Genomic DNA, 22,322 nt, shown 5'->3' on the forward strand with positions numbered 1-22,322 from the left:
ACACAGTATTCCTAGCAAATGTCACTAGAAAACAATCAGGTATCATTGTTCCAAAGTCTGACAAAAGAGAGTTTACACTAAAACTAGTCAGAGAAATTAAGGAAGATAACTTTTATGGGAACAATATGACAAGAGGAAATAATTTAAAATTATACACATCAAGCATGGGTGACCCAATTAAATAAAACATATTAATAGATGTAAAGTCACAGATGTAACCCCAGCACAATAATAGTGAACAAAAGAGAGACCTGGTAAATATAAGGAAAAAGTTAAATAACAATAAGTTTTGATTTTTTTTTCAAAAATTTACAATGTGCAAACTGAAGCCAAAGCTACACAGTGGTGAGGTCTTGTCTGAAAAAAAAAGGGGGGGGACATTTACAAACAATCTAAACTTTATATGGAAATGCAAAAGACCTACCATAGTACAAACTAATTATTTTTATAGATCAATGAAGACTAAAACTACCTGATTCTAAGTCTATAAATTGTTTTTAATAAATTACAGCGATCAAGACAATGTTGTATTGTGCACAGGTAGGCATTCAGATCAATGGAACAGACTGAGAATCCAGAAATAAAACCCTACAGTTATGTTTTATCAAGTGATGGTTTTGTTATTTTTGTTTGGTTTTGGTTTGGTTTGGTTTTGAGATAGGGTTCACTATGTTGTACAAGCTAGCCTTGAACACCTTGAAGTTCCAACTTCAGCCTCTTGAGTATCTGAAGCTATAGATGTGTATGCATCACCATCTCTGGCTCCTCAAGTGATTTTTTTTTTAAATAAAGATGCCAGCTCACATCAGGAGCAAAAGACAATCTTTTTCAGCAAATGATACTGGGGTATTTGTATTTTCTTTTTATAAAGATTTATTTTACTTTGTATATATGTATGTATGTATGCCATGTGTGTGCCTGGTGCCCAAGAAGGCCAGAAGAGGCATCAGACCCCACGGAACTGGAGTTAAGGCTGGTTGCGAACTACCATGTGGATGCTGAGAATTGAACCTGAGTCCTCTGCAAGAGCAAGAAGTGTTCTAAATTGCTGTGCCATCTATCCAGCCTCTGCATTTTTATGTTCTTATGCAAAATATTAACTTGGGTCCATCCATGTAAAAATTTAATGGAGTAAAACATAAAATTAGAAGAAAACAAAATCTTCATGGATGTACCTGCCTTTTATAAATTACCTCAAAATACATATACACACACATTGGCTTTATCAAAGTTAGAAATGATTGCTCTTCAAAGACACCATTAAGAAAAGAATAAAATGAAATGAAGAACAAGAGAACATATATTTGCAAAATATCTAAATCAATACTTGCAACTAGAATATGTAAGGAACTGTTAAAACTCAGTGTTAAAAAGCTAAATAATCCAGGCTGGTTGAGATAGTTCAGGGGCCAAAACAGCTATACGAAATCTCAACCTGAGTTCGATCCCTGGAACCCATGTAAAGGTAGAAGTGTAGGAGGAGTTTTTCTGTGTCCCAGCTGTCACCCCAAATAACCATACAGACTTAATTACAAGTGCTCTGCCAATAGCTTAGACTTGTCTTTAACTAGCTCTTAGAACTTAAATTAATACATTTCTTATCTATGCTTTGCCACATGGCGGTACCCTTTTTCAGCATGGCAAGTTCATCTTTCTTCTCTCCATGTCTCCACGAGACTCCTCAGATTCCTGTGACTCTGCCCTTCTTCTTCCCAGTGTCCTCTCAGTTTGGCTGTCCCACCAAATCTCTTCTTGCCTAGCTATTGGCCAGTCAGCTTTTTTATTAAACCAATCAGAAGGTACCTTGGCAAGGACACATCTTCACAGTGTACAAGAAGATTATTCCATAACATAGAAGGAAAAAAATGATTAAAAGGACAACAAGATTGTCTTCCCAGGTATGCCATAACATTGCCACCCTCACCCCATCATACACACATATAATAATCATTTAATTTTATATATTTTGATTATGAGCCTAACCTTTAACAGCTGAGCCATCTCTCCAGCCTGATTATTTAATTTTATTTAAAAAAAAAATTCTTCTTTTTTTTTTCTTTTTCTGAAGCTGAGGACTGAACCCAGGGCCTTGCGCTTGCTAGGCAAGTGCTCTACCACTAAGCTAAATCCCCAACCCCTAAAAAAATTTTCATACAATATTATTTTATCATGTTTTTCCTCTCCCCAACACCTCCCACTTCCCTATCCACCCAACTTCATGCTCTCTCTCTCTTTTCAAAGTCGAAAGAAAGAATAAAAATGAAAAAACAAAAACTCAATAAAACAAAAATATCAAGACAAAACAAAATTCACACACACTCCACTGGAGAAAACTTATTTTCCTTTTCCCAGCATGTATCAATTACAAAGACCTTGGTTAGTAGTGGAACATTGTGCCCAGTTCTTCCTTTCTTTTTTTATTTATTTTTAAATTAAAAATTTTTATTTTTTGTTTTTTGAGATAAGGTTTCTCTGTGTAGCTCTGGCTGTCCTGGAACTTGCCTTCTGAATCAGACTATTCTTGAACCCACAGAGATACTCCTGCACGTGCCTCCCAAGTGCTGAGATTAAAGGTGTGCACCACCATTGCCTGGCCAGTTCTTTTCAGAGCTAGGATTTTGTCTGGTTTAAACCTATGCATATTTTGTTCATGCTATCACAGTCTCTGTAAGTTCATATTTATATCAGTCCTATTGTATCTGACAGACAGTTTCCTTGGACCCATCTGCTGACTCTGACTCTTCCTCTCTTTCCATCTCCTCTTCTGAATAGGTCTCTGTAGTGGTTTGAATAAGAATGGACCCCATAGGTTAAACTATTTGAATGCTTGGTCTTTAGAGTGAAGCTACTTGAAAAAGATTAGGAGGTGTGGCCTTGTTGGAATGGGTGTGGCCTTGTTGGAGGAAGTGTGTCACTGGGGGTGGGCTTTAAGGTTTCAGAAGTCCAAGCCAGGCCTAGTAGCTCTCTCTCTCTCTTTTGCTGCCTGCTGACCCAGTTGTTGAACTCTCAGCCCCTCTCCATGTCTCCATGTCTGTCTGTGTGCCGCCATGCTTCCCACCATACTGATAATGGACTAAACCTCTGGACTGTAAGCCAGCCCCAATTAAATATTTTCCTTTATAAGAGTTGCTGTGGTTATGGTGTTTCTTCACAGCAATAGAACACCGACTAAGACAATCTCTGAGCCTTGAGGGAAGGGAGTTTAAGAAAAACATCTATTTGGAACTGAATGCTCCAAAGTCTCTTACTTTCTGCACATTTTCTTTTCTTTCTTTCTTTTTTTGTTCAGTTTCAGTTTGTTTTGAAAATCTCTCTATTTTCTAGTTGTGAGTCTCTGTTAATTCTCATCTGCTGAAAGAAGTAGCTTCTCTGATGAGGGTTGACTGATACATTGATCTATGGGTATAAAGTTATGTCATTAGGAGTAATTTTATTGCCATGTTCCTTTAGCAGAATAATAGTAGTAGGTTTTCCCCTAAGCCTATGAACTATCCAGTATCAAGTTCTTGGCTACTTTAACAGTGTCAGGTATGGGTTTCATCTCATGGAATAGGCCTTATATCCAATTAGAAGTGATTGGTTACTTTTGTGCTGTTTATACCACTATTACAGCCGCGTATCTTGCAGGCAGGTCATTGTTGTAGGTCACAGAGTTTGTATCTGGGTGATATTGATGATGACCTCTTCCAGTAGCATGCAGTGTACCTTTCAGCACCATAAATACTAGTCAGTAAGGTGAAGCTTCCAGTTGGTCACCAGCTTGCTTTCTCCATGTTCAAAGACATAAGTAAGTGGTGTCTTAAGTAAAGGAGAGTAACCATCATATTATGGAGAGTAACCAATAGCCTTGGCAATAGCCTATGATGTTTGGTGTGTGTGTTTGGGGAGAATCTGTGGGACCCCTATGCCAACAACTTAATATGATATAACCTATTCCTAGCACTGGAGGTTTTACTTGGTGTCATAAGTTATCTAGCTGGAACACTGATCCACTGGGGCATTGTCTCCCCTTTCATATGGTGACTCCACTTAAATTCCTTTCATATATGTATATTGTATTAGTCAGGATTCTCTAGAGAAACAGAAGTGATAGAATGAATCTGTATGTATAAATAGAACTTACTAGAGTAGCTTACAGTCCATGGTTGGACTTTTCCAACAATGGCAGTCTCCCTGTGGAAAGTCCAAGAATCCAATAGTTGTTCAGTCCACAAAGTTGGATGTCTCATCTGGTCTTCCATATACACTGGAATCCTGAAGAAGTAGGCACTAATGCCAGTGAAGAAATGAACTTGCCAGCAAGGGTGAGGGTAAGCAGGCAAAGAGCAAATACACATCTTTCTTCCATGCTCTTTATAAAGGCTACCATCAGAAGATATGGCCCAGATTTAAAGTGGAACTTCCCACATCAAAAGATCCTGATTTAGAATAGCCCTTCTCACTTCAACTGATTCATTCAAGAAAAATCATAGGTAGACTCAGCTGCTTGGGTTTTGGTTAATTCCAGATATAGTCAAGTTGACAACTGAGAATAGCCATTACATATCTATTTGAGGAAGCATTTATAGTAGTAGGTTTTCACACGGCTTTTCAAACAGGCTTTAGTGTTAGTTGTCTCTTCCTATATTCCCTCCCAATAGTTTATATTTTTTTAAACTTTTTTATTTAGATTTTTTTCTATGTAATATATTTTGATCATGTTTTTCTCCTCCCACACTCCTTCTAGGTCCTCTACACTTCCGTACCCACCCAACTTTATGTTCTTCCCCCCGCCCCCTCCCCCCCAAAAAAGCCCTCCAAAGTGAAAATCAAAACAGAGACTATTCCAACTTAACCTTCCTAGTTTCCCTTTACCTCCCTACACTCCATTTCCCCTTCCTTAAAAGAGTCCCTTGCCGGGAGGCGGTGGCGCACACCTTTAATCCCAGCACTCGGGAGGCAGAGGCAGGCAGATCTTTGTGAGTTCGAGGCCAGCCTGGTCTACAGAGTGAGTTCCAGGAAAGGTGCAAAGCTACACAGAGAAACCCTGTCTTGAAAAACCAAAAGAGAGAGAGAGAGAGAGAGAGAGAGAGAGAGAGAGAGAGAGAGAGAGAGAGAGAGAGAAAAAGAGTCCCTCATTCCCACGTACTTAACCTTTGTGGTTATTTGGATTGAAGTATACATATCAAAATCTTAAAAGCTAACATCCACCTATAAGAGAAAGTATGCAATATTTGCTCTTTTAAATCTGGATTACCTTACTCAGGATAATTGTTTCTAGCTCCACACATTTACCTTCAATTTTTGGAATTTCATATTTATTAACAGCTGAATAATATTTCATTATGTGAATGTGCCATGTTTTCCTAATGGATATCTAGGTTGTTTCTAAATTTTGTCTATTATGAATAAAGTAGAAATGAACATGAATGAACAAGTATCTCTGTAGTAAGATGTAAAGTCCTTTGGGTATATGCCTAAGAGTTGTATGGATTATGAAGTAGATTGATTTGAAGGTGATTTTTTTTGAGACTTCCATACTGATTTGTACTGGCAGTATCAGTCTGCTCTTTCACCAGCAGTGAATTGATGCTTCCCATTTCTCAGCATCCTCACCAGCATGTGATGTTGGTTTTATTGATCTTTGCAATTATGACAGGGGTAAATGAAATCTCAAAGCAGTTTTAATTTTCATTTCCCAGCTAGCTAAGGATGCTAAACATTGTTGAAGTGTTTCTTAGCCATTTGTGTACATCTTTTGTCAACTCTTAGTTATGTATCCCATTTTAAAATTGGGTTTTTTTTCTTGATGGTCAGTTTTGTTAGTCATTTATGTATTCTAGATACTATCTCTTTATCAGATATATAATTAGTAAATCAACCTGTATGATGCTGCTTTGTCCAAATGATGGTGTTCTTTGCTGCACAGAAGTCCTTTTTAGCTTCACAAGGTCCCATTTATTAATTGTTGGTCTTAGTGCCTGTGTTGTTGGTGTCCTATTCAGAAAGTCCTTTCCTGTATCAATGAGTTCAAACCTATTCCCTAATTTCTCCTTTATCACATTCAGGTTATCTAATCTTATGTTGATGTCCTTGATCTATTTGGAGTTGAGTTTTATAAAGGTTTATAGATCTGGATCTATTTCCATTCTATACTCAATTATCCAGTTTGAAGAGCACCATTTGTTAAGGATGCTGTCTTTTCTTCAACATGTATTTGAGGCTTCTTGGTCAAAAATCAGAGGACCAAAGGTGTGTAGACTCATGTCTGGGTCTTCAATCTGATTTCCTTGATGAATGTGTGTGTTTATGTTAATACTATGCTGTTCTATTATGGCTCTGTAATATAACTTGAAATCTGGGGTGTGATTATAATCACCTCCAGCAGTTCTTTTATTATTCAGGATTGTATTTTAGCAATCCTGGATTTCTTGTGTTTCCACATGAAGTTAAAATGGATTTTTTTCAATTTCTGTAAAAAATTGTGTGAATTTTGATGAGGGTTACATTGATTTGTAGATTGTTTTTGGTGGGATGGCCATTTTCACAATATTAATCTTATCAGTCCATAAGCATGGGAGATTATCCCACCTTCTGGTGTCTTCTCTTCTTCAGATTTTTCATCAATATTCTAAAATGTTTGTTTGTTTGGTTGGTTGGTTGGTTGGTTTGGTTTGTATTTTCAAGACAAGGTTTCTCTGTGTAGCCTGGGATGCCCTAGAACTCACTCTATAGACCAGGCTAACCTCAAACTCAGAGATTCACCTGCCTCTGCCTCCTGAGTGCTGGGATTAAAGGCATATACTACCATTGCCCAGTTTCTAAAGTTTTTATTATACAAGTCTTTCACTTGCTTGGTTAAAGTTTTCCCAAGGTTTTCTTCTCTTCTCTTTTCTTTTCTTTTCTTTTTCTTTTTCTTTTCTTTTTTCTTTTTTCTTTTTTTTTAGGCTATTGTCAAAGTTATTGTTTCCCTGTTTTTTCTCTCAGTGTATTTGTCATTTTTATATTGGAACCACTGACTTTGGTATGTTACTTTTATATCTTGTTACATTGTGGAAGGTGTTGATTAGCTGTCCAAGTTTCCAGGGGTAGTCTTCAGAGTCTTTTATATATAAAATCCTATCACCTGCAAATGAAGGCACTCTGACTTCTCCCTTTCCTGTCTCCATCTCCTTGATCTTCCTCAGCTGTCTTATTGCTCTAGCTAAGATTTCAAGTAGTATATTGAATAGGTATGGAGAGAATGGGCATCACTGTCTTGTTCCTGATTTTAGGAGAAATGCTTTGAGTTTCTCTTCATTTAGGATGATGTTGACTATGAGTTTGCTTTAAATTGCCTTCATTGTGTTGAAGTATGTCCTTTGTATCTAGTCTCTCTGTCATGAAGAGATGTTGAATTTTGTCAAATGCCCTTTCTTCATCTAATGAGATGATCATGTGTTCTTTGTCTTTTAGTATGTTTATGTAGTGGATTGTGTTTATTGATTATCTATGTTGAACCATATGTACATCTCTGGAATGAAGTCAGCTTGATCATGGTGGGTAATCTTTTTTGATGCTGTAGTGGTTGAAATGAGAATGGCTCCCATAGGCTCATAGATTTGAATACCTGATCTCCAGGGAATGGCACTGTTTGAAAGGACTAGGAGGTGTGGCCTTGTTGGAGGTCACTGGAGGTGGCCTTTGAGGTTTCAAAGTACACGCCAAGTCCAGATTCTGTCTCTTCCTGCTACCTGTGGTTACAGATTTAGGATTCTCAGCTTCTTCTCTAGCACCAAGTCCATCTGCATGCTGCCATGCCCCTGCCTATGATGACCAATGTACTGAACCTCTGAAACTGTAAGCAAGCCCCAGTTAAAAACTTCCCTTAGAGCTGGGCATAGTGGCGCATGCCTTTAATCCCAGCACTCAGGAAGCAGAGACGGGTGGATCTCTGTGAGTTCAAGGCCAACCTGGACTACAGAGTGAGTTCCAGGAAAGACCAAAACTACACAGAGAAACCCTATCTTGAAAAACAAAACAAAACAAACAAACAAACAAAAACTATTGGTAGAGACAAGTTGGATAATGCTGATCTTAATAGATTACTGTCAGTTTACTGGTGACTTGATTATATCTATAAAATCTCTTCACTACATCACTGAATTAATCTGTTTGAACAACTGAGAGCTTGTACATCACACAAAGCTTCCCTTCCTTCCCTCTAGTCCTTGTACTTTAGCCTAATGAAAATAGCATTAAAAACTATACAATTATTTTGTTTTATACACACCGATACTTGAGCTACAGAGTTCTATAAACTTCATTCTCTTATTGAAGTCACACATATGAAACACTTACTATGTGCAAGACATAGTAGTATATTGTGTATGCAAAAAATTCTGACATGGTGACTGGCACACAGAAGATACTCAAATGTTTCAGGAATCAATAAATTTACCACCTGAAAATTGCAAAATAATAATAATAATAATAATAATAATAATAATTTGAAGCATAAATCTACTCTGGGCTGAGAAGCACACTTCGGACCAAATTGTGGTCTGCTAAGCCTCCTTTCCTCCCAGACTGGGGCGAATAAGGGCATTTCTGAGAACAAGCCCTGTTACTATGCTCTTCAGCCAAGGGACGAAGGAAATTCTCACTAAACTCTCCAAAACCTTCAGCACCAAACAGCTCCCCTGACTAGGCATGGGAGGAACCCCTCCAAAACCATGCAAACAGAAGAAATAAGCTAACCCTGACAGAATCATTGAAGCAAATATACTAAGGCGAAAACTGTAGGTCCTGGGGAAAAGTCGAGGTCCAGGAAGAAGGAACGTGTCCACACACTGTTCCCCACCCCCAGCCGGGAGTTTGGAAACTACCAACATAAAATGCTACCCACTGGCACACCAGAGAGAAGGCTGTAGCTGGTGGGAGGACGAGGTATTAAATGTGACAGGTCATGTCAAGTGAAACAAACCACACAGAGACATATATCTCAGATGGTCTCATGTGCAGAATGTCTGTTTGAATACATATATAGTGTAAAAGTAGACGGGTTAAAAAAAAAAAGGAGCTAGTGTGAGGAGAGAACAGGAAGAGGGCATGTAAAAGTGAAAGAAATATGTATAGAGATCTCAGAGTGAGACCCATTATTTGGTATGCTAACTGAAAAATTACAAGAATTTTCTTATCCCCCATAATCTTCCTGGACTATTCATAGGGGTTTCAAATCACAACATTCTTTCCTCAAGCGCAGCCACAAAATTTGCCCCTTAACCTGTTTGATTTTTGGTAAGGACTTCCTGAAAGTGTTGTATAAACAAATGGCAAATATAGAAGCAAGGTAAATTATATTGAGCATTAGTTACAACAGTTACAGAAGGTCACTATGAGGATACTTGTAGACTCCATTCTTCATTATGAATATTTACACAAATCTATATGTTTTCCAATGGATTTAATTTTCTACTCGTCCCTTTTTCTACAATTTGAAAATCCTGCTTCCTGGACTCCTTCCAAGGTAAGGCAGTTAGTTAAACAGCGGCAGCAACAACAAAAACCGCTTGCCCTCCATTCGGTTGAGTGAGTGATGTTAATGTGTGTGACTGTTAATCTTACATCTATCCTAGTTCGGCAAGGGCCTCCTCCAGCAAACTTCAGCCCTTCCTGGCAGCCAGGCCAGTTTCTATGGTGACTGTGTTGTTTCTACTGGATTGTCTACGCCCTCCACTGGATACTTCCTGGAGCTTTCAACCTTCCTTATTCACGTTCTTTCACCAGAGGAGAAACTCTTAGAGACATCTCTGGGTGACGATCAGGTGACGGCCCTCTGCATTTTCCTTCCTTTCCCCCTTAGATCTATGACTTGGGTGCCTGCAGACAAATCTCTAAATCCTGGGGGCATTTGGGGGAAGTGTAGTTGATACCACAGTTAAATTGTTGAGTATTTATATGTTTTACATTTGCTTTGCATTAAATATGACTATTTTTGTCAATCATAACATCATTTTCTATGATGTTAGCCAGAATGATTCAATAATGTTTTGAAAAATGTTAATGATATTAAATGCCAGTTTAGGGGGAGGGGCATTCTCTCTTAACAACTAGATTTTGTTGTGGTTTGCCTCTAGGGGAAAACAACAAACCCTGGGGTTTAGAGTTGAAAGGCTATTCACAGCGCACTAAATTCAGTTCCTTAATTTCCGATCCTAAGGGAAAGACTGTCTGGCCTCATTTCTTCCTAGTAAGTGGTTGGTAGAGCTGTGCTTAGAATCCCTGCCCACTCCTCTCAACTGCCATTCTTTAACCACTGCCATGCTTGGCAAGCACGTCTGAAGAGGTATGGAGCTTTATTTATGCTGTCCATATGTAAAAGACACTAAATACATTGATGCTTGATTTCATGCAATAGTGTCTGTATGAACCTTTTCTTTCCAGGGTATAGAGTATTTTAATCCTTAGGAGACCAAGATGTCGAATCCCAACACAACTGCCATATCAGCAGAAAAGGAGGCTTTGAACTTGAAGTTGCCCCCTATTGTCCGTCCCCCCAAAGACATAGGTGTTAACACACCAAAACAAAGTGAGCTGCTAAACTACAGAAGATCTAAGGAGCAGCAGAAGAAAATTAACCAGTTAGTGTAAGTAGCATATTAGTAAATAATTATTGCTTGGAATTAATGATTAGTGTAATAGACTCATAAATATTTTTAAAAACTATATATGCCATCCATGGATAAAGTAAGGATTAAAATTCAAATTAATTAGAAAAGAAATTGAAAATTAATCATAATGATAGCCAATTTTGTAGAGTGCTTGCTTGTCCAGATATTGTTCCTATCACGTTTCCTATACTTCTCACAGCACCTCAATGAGATATATACTATTGTTAAACTCTTTTTTATTTTATTTTTAAAACATTTATTTATTTTATGTGTGTGTGTGCCTAAGTTTATGTATGTATACCACACATATGCAAGAGCCCAGGGAAGTCAGAGAGGGATCAGATCCCCTGGAACTAGACTTGTGAGCTGCCATGTGGGTACTGGAAATCGAATCTGGTTCCTGAGCCATTTATCAATATTTTTTAAATGAGTAAACCAAGGAACAGAAAAGTCATTTGCTCACACACCTGAGGTTTGGCCCTGAGTAGTCTGGTTCTGCAGTTTAAGTATCTTGTTCTTGTGTCTGCTATTATGTTAGAACTGGACTGAGTTCTGAAAAAGAATCAGGACTTTCTCTTCTTGGTCAACTTCTTTTAAAAGTGGTTTTATGGAGCTGGAGAGATGGCTCAGAGGATGGGAGCACTGGCTGTTCTTCCAGAGGTCCTGAGTTCAATTCCCAGCAACCACAGGGTGGCTCACAACCATCTATAATGAGATCTAGTGCCCTCTTCTGGTGTGCAGGCAGAACACTGTATACATAATTAATAAATAAATCTTTTAAAAAAAAGTGGTTTTACAACTGACTTAAATTTTACTGGCACATTGTTTGATGGTCATATTGTCAAAAACAATCATTTAAATTTTGGTAGTTACACATTATCATTAAACAAGTATGGAATCATATAACTTTCTTAGACTTCTATTTTTATAATCCCATCTTTCACTTACTCATATTTAAACCTAAGTTTATGAAGAATATTAACTAACATCATTGTATATGCTGTTAGGGATCTTTTGCTCCCTTCATTCTTTTACAATGCGTGCGCATGCACTCACATGTACATGTAAGAGACCATAAGAGGACATTATGTCCCCCGGCAGTTGTGCCCAACACAGGTGCTGGGAACCAAATGCTGGTCCTCTGGAAGAGCAGCAGGAGCTCTGAGTCACCGAGCCTCTCTCTAGCCTCTTACCTGATTCATTCTGCAGACTCTCCTCAGTACTGTAGAAGACTTAGAAGAGGCTTCTTAGGATGTTACTCAACAGTGTCTTACGGTTTCTCATTGTCATGACCCATGATGTCTGCTAACGGAAAAGTCAAGCAACATGGTGGTTTTGGTCTTGAAATCCGGACTCATATGTTGGATTTTGGCCAATTAGAATCAGACATATGTGGTCTTGGAGTTTTACATGGGAATTAATATAATGCTTATAAATCATTCAACCACCTCAAGTCAAACACAAAAATAAAAAAGAAACATACTGGCCTTGGGAAAAAAAATGAAGATATGCTTTGCAATTAATGTTTAATTTATGGATTACCATGTCTAGAAAGTATTCAAATACCTTCCACATTACTTTAATCCTCTCTAAAATTTATATCATTTTATGTGCAGATATTAATTACTTGATGTTGACAATGTGTCCATTACTAGGAAGGTCATAGAAAACAATAAGAAAGGACTGACTGTGTCTTGAACAAGTTTGTTTGCCATCAAGATAAGACAGTAAACATGTGCCGGGCGGGCAGTGGTGGCACACGCCTTTAATCCCAGCACTCGGGAGCCAGAGGCAGGCGGATCTCTGTGAGGCCCAGCCTGGGCTACAGAGTGAGTTGCAGGACAGCTCCAAAGGTACACAGAGAAACCTTGTCTCGAAAAACCAAAACAAAACAAAACAAAAGACAGTAAACATGTAATGAAAAACAAATTATACTAACCCTTTAGATCAGTTGTTCTCAACCTGTGGGTCATGATCCCTTCAAAGGCTGAGTGACCCTTTGACAGGTGTTGCCTGAGACCGCTGGAAAACCAAATATTTACATTATGATTCATAATGATAGCAAAATTACAGTTATGAGATAGTGACAAAAATAATTTTGTGGTTGGGTCATTATAACACGAAGAACTGTGTAAAAGGTTGCACTGCTTTAGATGATGGGTACTTGGAGAAAACAAGATAAAGACTGTGGTGGTTCATGCCTGTAATCTCAGTACTGAGAAAGCTGAGGCAGGAGGATTGTGAGTTCAAGTCCATCCTGGGTTACATAGTGGGACCCTGTATGAATAAAAAAAAATAAAATAATAGTAACATGAAAGATTATCCCAGGGGCACCACAGGAAAGGGTTGTGGGAACAATATTTAAGTAGAAAACTAAGGAACGGGAAGAAACCTTCCACTTAAACAAATAGGAGAAACTCAGTGTAGGGATGGAGACAACAACCACACAATTCATGAAATACGAATGCTTTTAGTGTACATAGCAGTTGACAATAGTCAATATCATGAAGGTACCATTAGCCTAGGGAAGACTGGGAGAAGGTGAAGAGGAGACTGGAGCAGACTGTTCAGAGCTTTATAGGCTATAGCAATGAGTTCAAGATGTATTTTTAGAACAGTGGATGCCATTAAAATGTTCTAAATAAGCCAGGTGTGGTGGTGCATGCCTTTAATACTAGCACTTGAGGGCCAGAGGCATGTGGCTTCAGTTTGTCTAATATCAAGGTCCAGATCAGCCAGGGCTAGAAGAAGAAAAGGAGGAGGAAGGGAAAAGAGGGAGGGAGGGAGGGAGGGAGGGAGGGAGGGAGGGAGGGAGGGAGGGAGGAACCATTCCAAACTCCTGTTTCCTCCATGACAGGAAATTATTAGAACTATTTTAAATAGCAACAAATAAAAGTGGTACTACTTACAGAACTGTATGGATGACAAGACCGTTTTTGTTTTGTTTTGTTTTGTTTTGTTTTTTTCAAGACAGGGTCTTCCAGATATGTACCACTTTCATTTTCTGCTTGATAAAATATACTACCTCAAAGTTTTCCAACTATAATACTATATTAATAATAATGAAAGTAGAATTTCTATGTATTTCTTTGCACAAAAAAAAGACTGGAGTTAGATATTAATTTGTCTCAGCTTCTTGGATGCCAACAGCATTGCTGTGTCCTCCTAAGTATTTCTGGTGCTTGCTCGATGTGGCCGGGGCTCAATGTGTCCCCAGTTTGTTTTCCTGTCTTCTTAGTCTCAAGGCATGTGAGCTGAAAGAAAGGCTTCTGAAGCCCTCAAGAGGTATTTCTTAATTCAGGTATAAGGAAAGCATTTTTGGACATGTTGGCATTTCAACAGAGATGGTTTACTCTATATCAGAATTCACTTTAAAACTATTAGTAAGTTATAATTGAAAATTATTTTATTTTTAGTATTACTCTTTTAAGATTTTTTTTAATAATTTAAAATTTAAGATATCATGGGTAATGGTCACTAAGATTTGTTTCTCATAAAAAGTTCAGTTAGAGGCTCATGCCTGTAATTTCAACACTCTGGGAAGCTGAGGCAGTAGGATTGCCACAAACAGAAGACCAACCTCAACTACCTAGCAAGTTCAAGGCCAACCTGGGTGAAATTGTCTCTCAGTATCCCCCTCCTTTTAAAAAAAAAAAAGAAAAAAGGAAATGAAAATATAGTCAAATAAAAATCTCTTGAAAATTTCTTTGTTTAGTATTAGTATAGATGTCTAAAATGTTCAACTTGAAGTATTTAGTAATTAATGCTCATTTTATCATACACTTTTCTAAACATAAATTTCAGAATTGCTGGAGCAAAAAAAAATCTAGACAAAACGCTGGATAAAAGAATACCTTCATTACCAGAGCCAGATTTCCCTCCGACTGTGAGTTCTCACCTTCAAACCATCCTATTCCATTTTATTTCTTAAGTGAATCTCAATAGAACTCATTTTTAAAAGAACATTTATATTTAAGATTTTATTTGAGTAAAATGTTTTAAACTCCATACTTATTTGTCTTTTGTTTTATTTTTGACAGATGACCAGTGAAATTAAAAAAAAAGGAGTGAGTTGGATTTTCTTGTTTTGAAAATGTTCAAAATAATTATTACAAAGTATTCTTCTAAGAGTGCCCACCAAGCCTCCTCCTAGGAAAGAAGTCTGTAAAAAAAATTTATATTTCTCTACCCAAAGGAGCAAGCATATTGTGGGCCACAATGAGGTTTTCAAGAGTTGTATTTGTGTTGCCATCCATTATTTGAGGATTATCTGCATAAATATTTTAGTTCTTATTCCAAACTATTGAAAAATATTCAAAATATCAGTTATAGAAGAAACGCATCTCTTTTGTAAAATAGTGTCATAATTAATTATCCTAATATTGATACAATATTTATTTTTTACTTAACAAGTACTTATTGAGAGTTACTATATACCGACTATGTGCTGGGTGCTAGAGGTTTTTTTAGGGATACTGACCGCATGAGTAACAACATGGGACTGTGAAATGATAGGTAGAAACATGCCAACGTGTAAAATTATATAAAATAGTAAAGGATCCAGAAACTTTTGGAGCTGGTTACATATAAGAGAAAATTATGAAGCATGTTTGCAGATGGGGCTGCAAATTTTTTAAGTCCATTAAGATTTTCTTTGGGGATAGAGGACTGAAAATATGAATATGAAAATTTCCTTATGAACTGAGAATACTATGGAAGAACCTCCTTTTACTAGTCAAGATTTTGGTTTCGTTTATCTAAATTTTTTTAAAAAATCCATTATGTTTATTTATACTGTGTTGTGGGGTGGGGTGGGGTGGGGTCGGTGGTGGTGGTGGTGGTGGTGGTGGTGGTATGTATGTGCATGTGAGACTTTTAGAGTATTTTTTATTCTGAAAAAATATTGTCTTAGAAAATAGAACTTAGGAGCTACACAGAAATGCTCTATCATTCTGACCATTTGGCTTGTTCTTTTAATGTTTCCAAGTTGAACTACATTTACATGAAGCAGTGTGTAGAGAGTAGTCCTATAGTACCCATTCAGCCAGAATGGCTGGACCACATGTTAATGCTGATACCTGAGCACTTAAAGGAAGGGAAGAAAAGAGAAGAGCTGCTTGGAAGTCTCGTAAGTGAGGTGTCAAGTGACTTTGAAAAAAGCATGAAGAGATATTTGGGTAAGTAACATTTGACACAGACCAAACTTATTTTACCTCTGTCCCGCAAGTGAATGATAAGTGGAAGGCAGCTGGGTGTCTGGCACACATCTGGAACACCAGCACTTGAGAGGTGGACTGGGAAGATAAAGAGTTCCAGGTCCACCCTCAACTGCATAGTGAGTTTGAGTCCAGCCTGAGCCACATGAGATCTTGTCTCAAAAAAGCAAAAGAAGACAAAAGAATAGAAATAAAATGAATATTGAATACTATATATTTTAAATGTATGTATTTCTTCACTATGATTTTTACCTACAGTTATGTTCTGAGACCCAGTCAACGACTTTATGACTTAAGGGTACCTTTTGTATTTTTTAGCTACTATTTATTACTATTTGATTTTTTATTTTGTTACTATGGTTTTAGCTATCCTAGTTTTAATGACTGTTAGAAAATATTCATGCATTTTAATCTTTGTAATTTTTATTAGAATATTGTTTTTGTTGCTTTTGAGACAGAGTATCACTTTGTAACCCAGGCTGACCTGGAACCTTATTATGTACCCTCAGCTGACCTCAAAGCTCATGACAATCATCTTGCCTCAGTCTCTTGAGGACTGTGGTTATAGATATGAGTCAACACACTAGGCTCTGGCTTTTCTTCTTTAATTGACAAATTTTAATATATATATTTATTTATCATATAAAATATGCTTCAAATAATGTCTAAGGTGAGCTAATTGACATATATTACTTCATGCATGTGCTAAAAATGCTTTAAAGTGCTGTTAGATGTTTGTAAACAATGTATTATTTTTCACTTTCTTTACAATATTGTGCAATAGAGCTCTTTAACTTACTTCTCTTAGCTAATTGAAATTCTTTAACATTTTACCAACATCTCCCTAACTCCCTTTCTCCCCAATCCCTGGTAGCTATCTTAGAATGAACTTCTTAAGTGGTCTTGCTGGTGATTTTTGAATAGATAGAATGAAAAGAACTGAGAATTAAGAGTGTTCCTGTATGTGAATTCACCTCCAGAGGAAGGCCAAAATAATGCTAAGAACATGATTATATAAAAGAAAAGGGAGTATTTTTTTGTGCTCATTTTAATGTACAGTAAACTCTACCTTACAGAATCAAGTTAGAGATTTAGACAAAAAAATTTAATTTGGTTTTAGTTAGAGAATAGATCTTGGAAGGATATTCAAAAATGTTAACATATATGTGTATTTTAGTACAAAGTGTTCTTGTGAAACCTCCAGTTCAATGGCTTGAAGATGAAGGGGGCCCTTTGCCTGAATCTCCTGTGTGAGTAAACTATTTCAAAAAACAGTATATCATCTAGCTTTGGATACAATTTAAAAATGAACTGACTATATATTCAAGTGTGCAGTCATGAAGCCCAAATGTATTTTCTTTAAAAAAATCTCCAAAGATATTCTCTTCATTAATCATCAAGTTCTAGTTACATTAGTAGGAAGACCTATATGAAAAATAATTCAGCATAACATGATGTACATTGTAAGGTGGCTTAAGCCTGTAATGCCAGGACTTAATCAGGAGTTCAAAGCCAGCCTCAGCCATAGTGAGTTTGAGGTTAATCTAAGTTACATGAAACTTGGTATGATGATGATGAAGATGATGATGAAGATGATAAACAAAAAATTCAGTTTAGCCTTGAGTAATCTTTGATATATGCCAGATAGATTTTTCCATAAACCTAACACTGTTCTTACTTCTGTATTTTGGGTAGCTGACCTTGAGCAAAGTAGAAGTTAACTGGGCATACAGTCTGTTTTAGCCACAAATGATCTCTTTCTTCTAACGATAATGTAGTTTCAAAACTGAGTGTGCAAAATCAAAAGACTTCCTTTCTTGACTGCAGTTCCTTCCTGCTAGTCCCCACTGTTTTCACTTTAACATTAATTTCTCAGAACTTGGGGTGTGTTTTTCAATCATGTTTAATGTGGTGTTTTGCTTTTCCAGAGGACTAGATTATTCCAATCCTTGGCATTCTAGCTTTGTGCAAGCAAGAAGCCAAATATTAGCTAATTTGCACATTGTTCATCCAACTATGAAAATATTGCTGGAGCTCGGTTATACAACATTTGCAGATATAATTTTGCTGGACTTAACAGGAATTAGGTAAAATCTTTACATATGTATTAATTAGAAGTTGAATGATTCCTTGTCTGACATATTTTATTATGTAATTCTAAAACTGATTTACAAATCTCTAAAACCTTTCTTTGTATTTTAGAACTTTAAAATTGTGTCTTATCTGTTTCAACAACTATATATAAAGACCAGTCTGTCATTTGAATTATTTTTCTTTGTTCCTCTGTAGAGCTAGAGGCCCAATTGATTGTGAAGCACTGAGAAATGATCTATCAATTCAAGCTAAAAAATCAGAAGAGAGGATAATGAACACATGGTATCCAAAGGTTATAAATCTCTTTACTAGGAAGGAGGCACTTGAAGGCATTAAGCCTGAAAAAATGGATTCCTTTTACAGCTGTGTTTCCATCCTTATGTCAAACCAGGTATATATGCTATTATGTCAAATCACATATATGTTCTATATGTGTATCTTGAATGATAACACTTAAAATTCAGTACTTGAAAAAAATTCATTAAAGCACAGTGCTAAGCAATTTTGTTAAATAAATTAAAGAAGGCCAGCAGGGAAATGGCTCTGTAGGTAAAAGAGCTGGCCATGCAACAACCTAGGTTCTATTGCTGGGACCCGTGTAAAGAGCTGGAGGCTATAGCCTGCATCTGTAATCCTACAGCAAGATGAGTAGCAGAGACAGAAGAACTGCCCAGAAACTTGCCCAGTCGGTGCAACAGCAGAGACAAGAGAGGCCCTGCCTCAGCAAGGTGAAGGGAAGAAGTGACTCCCCAAAAGCTGTCCCCAGAGCTCCACAAAAGTATCATGGCGCATACATGTACCATGGCATGAACATGCCTGTGCTCACTTACATATTGCACACATAGGTTTTGAAAATAAATAAATAAATGTAGAAATTCTACACTGCCGTGTTTAGAGTACTGGTAGTCTATTACAAAATCTGGTTTGCAAAGATCGTTCTATTTATTGTTTAGATATTTATTAAGAAGGATTATAACTCCAGAAGTAAGCAAGTTTATAGAGATCATGTAATTGTTCACAATTCACTTAAGGTAAAGAGTATGTTTATACCTTCTGAAATAATTAATAGTAATTTATGATATCATGTAGCTAAAGGATCTCTTACGGAGAACTGTAGAAGAATTTGTTAAACTCTTTGATCCAAAACACCAAGACAGGCTTCCAATATTTAAGATGGAGTTGACATTTGATGAAGATAAAATGGAATTTTATCCCACCTTTCAAGAGTTGGAAGATGTTGTTTTGGGTTTGATAGAACGAATATCTGAAATTCTGCAGGTATTACTTCATCTTTAACCATTATGTGTCCTTATACTATTCTATTTCAGAATATTTGAATTGAATCTCACTGTACTCTGTATAAACATAAAATATTACACCTTTTATTGCCCTACCAGTTATTTTGTTATAAAATGCTTTTTTCTTTGAAAACATCTATTAATTAGAGATGTTTTCCTTCTTTTTACCTTTTTTTTTTTTACTGTTCTGAACTAATACTTTTGTGTGTGTCTTCTTGCTACTAAGTTGTGAATGTCTTAAAAAGAAAACCCAAGTCATGGTAGCTCACATCTTTAATTCCATCACTTTGGAGGCAGAGGCAGGTGGATCTCTGTGAGCCCGAGGCCAGCTTGGGCTACAGAGCGAGTTCCAGGACAGCCAGGGCTATATAGAGAAACTCTGTCTCAAAACAAACAAAAACCAAAGCAAGATATACCACACATTTCTTCTTTCTAGTGCTTCTTAGTGTTATCACCTTGTTAAACGATAGAAAACTAACTTAAGGTGGATTGGGTTTTTGTGGTTGTTTTTTATCTTTGAGGTTTTACATTTTTAGACATGGTGCCATGTTGTAGCTCGGGCTGCCCTGGAGCTCTTTACCCTCCTGCTTTAGCCTCCATAGAGAAACTTCGGGGATTCAGACATGCATCATGCTCAGCTCCAATTTAAGTTTTCATATTGTGTTACAAACTATTTACTATTAAGTTAGTACTTTTCATTGAGTTACCTTTTCTTGGACCACAGAAATTTAAAGAAAATGTTATAGATCAGTTCAGTTAGATATTTATGACATTCATTTTTGTTTTTACTTGTGTTAGAATGTCCAAACAGTGTCTTCTTGGCTGTCAGGAACTTCATCACCTGTCAATCTTGACACAGAACTTCCAGAACACGTGTTACACTGGGCTCTTAATACACTGAAGATAGCGGTACATCGCAACTTAGAAGGCACAAAAGCACATTATGATTCATACGGTACGTATGAAGTAGATTTTTATCATTCTATTTTTACATTAAATCTGGGCAGATATCTGATTTTCTGGTGCTGTTATGAAAGAGCCAGAAATAAGCAGAATCATGGATTCAATAGTCATGGATCAGACCTCGAAAGTTGCAATTTGTTGTCTGGTTTGAGGGGTGAGTGTTAATGGAGCAGGTGAAAAAGTCAAAGGAAAAGGAGAAATGGAAATGTTGGAGTAATAAAGAAGCTAAGGCAAGGCTGACCGTGCTACAGTGAGTAGGCAACACAAACTGAACTTCATTTTTTTCTTTTCCTTTTTTATATTTAATTTTAATTTTTTATTTTTTGGGGGGGAGTCAGAAAGGTGGGAGGGTGGACATGGAAGAACCGGGAAATGAGTGTGATCAGGGTGCATAATGTGAAATTACCAAAGAATCAATAACAGTATTTTTTTTTTTAAAGAGAGGACAGTTTTGAAAAGCCTGAAGTTTAATTTTACTGCACAAGTGTATCTGCTATCAGGATGGATAGTTGCCCTTTGAAAGACTATTGACTAAAACTGTCTGCTAGCTCACATAATCTATTCCTCCATATAGCGAGAAATCCACGGAGTTTGCTTAAAGGGCAAAGGAATTTATTACAGGATTAAAAACTCACGACAGCATGGGAGATTTAGCATAGGGTCCTGGAGAGCTGAGTTAGAGAACCCTGCTGTTCTTCCACCTGGTCGTCATCCAAACCCACGAGGGAGCAAAAACAGCGCGCCTACGTGCATCTCAGGTCTTAAGGGTCGCTGAGAGGCCACGCCCCAGGGGCGTGCACTTCAAGGTCATAGGCAGGTGGAGCAATTACCTGCTGCATCTTTGGGGTGGTGCTTCAAGGCCATGGACAGAACAGCTATGTCCAACACCTCTAAATTATTTTCAAAGCTTCAAATATTGTAGTACATTTAACATTTAAAGATACACGTTTGGGCAGACAGCTTTATTGCTCTCTTTGCAATATACTAAATAAACTTGTCTTTTTGGCTTCAAAATCTATTTACTTGGTTTGCCTCTTGAGTCTTTAAACATTTTCATTAACTTTTTTAGGTTAGCACACAAAGTAATGGCTGTTAAATATTTTTTCCTCTCCTTATTTCTCTAAACGTTAATACCCTATAAAATTGTACTTGAGTAGGCTACTCTGTTCTTTGATAATACAAAAACATTTTACTATATTAAAATGTTATTCAGATTTTAATTGAAATGTTAATTTTCAGTTGAAAACTATAACTGGCTCCTTGATGGGACTGCAACAAAGATGATAGAAACTTTCCAGGCAGAAGACCATACTTTTGATGAATACACAGAGGTCAGTGGTAATTCTGTTTTTTTTTCACATTTTTAATTAAAATATAGTTACATCATTATCCCCCTCCCTTTCCTTTCTCTAGCAACTCCCATGTACCCTTCATTCTCCCTCAAATTCATGGCCTCTTTTTCTTTGTTATTGTTACATATATATTTAGGTGCACACATATATATTACGTCTGTATAACACACACACACATATGTACATATGTATATGCCCAAATAGATAAAGACAACCTGCTGAGTCCATCTAATATTGTTTGTTTGTAAATGATTTCAGGGCTGACCACTTGGTATTGGATAACCAATTAGGAGATTCATCCTTGGAGAAAACTAGTCCACCCTCTCTCAGCAGTCCTAGTTGCTTGTAATTCTTTATCTATGGGTGGGTGCTGCCTCCAAAACCTTGAGATTTTCCTTTTTCACATAAGCATATCTACTGGTGTTGTCCTTTACCAGGTCTTGTTTCGGCAGCCTTATTGTGGTGATTTCCTGGGTATAGCTTCCCTGTCTTTTCTAGGAGACACAATCTCACAGCAGATTTCCTGGTCTCCTAGCTCTACAATCATTCCAGCTCATCTTTCACAATGTTCCTTAAGCCTCAGGCACAAGATTGTGTCATAAATGTATCCAATGAAGCTGGGCACCTGGTGATCAGTTGTTTTCTGCTCTTTGACTAATTGAGAACATTACAGACAACTGTTGATCTTGTTTTGTTTTTATTTTTAAAAATGTTTTTTTAAGCCAATTGTTGTGGGAGGCCAGATCCCACCTTTTAAAGGGTTCCTTT

General features: G+C 37.1%; 1 protein-coding gene across 1 annotated transcript in view; it reads left to right on the forward strand.

Moving 5' to 3' along the window:
- Positions 1 to 22,322, forward strand: part of Dnah12 (dynein axonemal heavy chain 12) — a 175,415-nt gene that overhangs the window by 8,376 nt on the left and 144,717 nt on the right. Inside the window, exons 2-13 of the mRNA XM_076544093.1 lie at positions 9,597 to 9,785; positions 10,181 to 10,306; positions 10,405 to 10,607; positions 14,436 to 14,517; positions 14,672 to 14,698; positions 15,619 to 15,808; positions 17,025 to 17,097; positions 17,776 to 17,934; positions 18,137 to 18,332; positions 19,031 to 19,219; positions 20,038 to 20,194; positions 21,442 to 21,533. Of these exons, the coding sequence (XP_076400208.1) occupies positions 10,438 to 10,607; positions 14,436 to 14,517; positions 14,672 to 14,698; positions 15,619 to 15,808; positions 17,025 to 17,097; positions 17,776 to 17,934; positions 18,137 to 18,332; positions 19,031 to 19,219; positions 20,038 to 20,194; positions 21,442 to 21,533 (1,335 nt within the window). The 5' untranslated portion in view covers positions 9,597 to 9,785; positions 10,181 to 10,306; positions 10,405 to 10,437. The remainder of the gene's footprint in view (positions 1 to 9,596; positions 9,786 to 10,180; positions 10,307 to 10,404; positions 10,608 to 14,435; positions 14,518 to 14,671; positions 14,699 to 15,618; positions 15,809 to 17,024; positions 17,098 to 17,775; positions 17,935 to 18,136; positions 18,333 to 19,030; positions 19,220 to 20,037; positions 20,195 to 21,441; positions 21,534 to 22,322) is intronic.

Source organism: Peromyscus maniculatus, chromosome 9, assembly GCF_049852395.1.
Source record: "Peromyscus maniculatus bairdii isolate BWxNUB_F1_BW_parent chromosome 9, HU_Pman_BW_mat_3.1, whole genome shotgun sequence".
Lineage (NCBI taxonomy): Eukaryota > Metazoa > Chordata > Mammalia > Rodentia > Cricetidae > Peromyscus > Peromyscus maniculatus.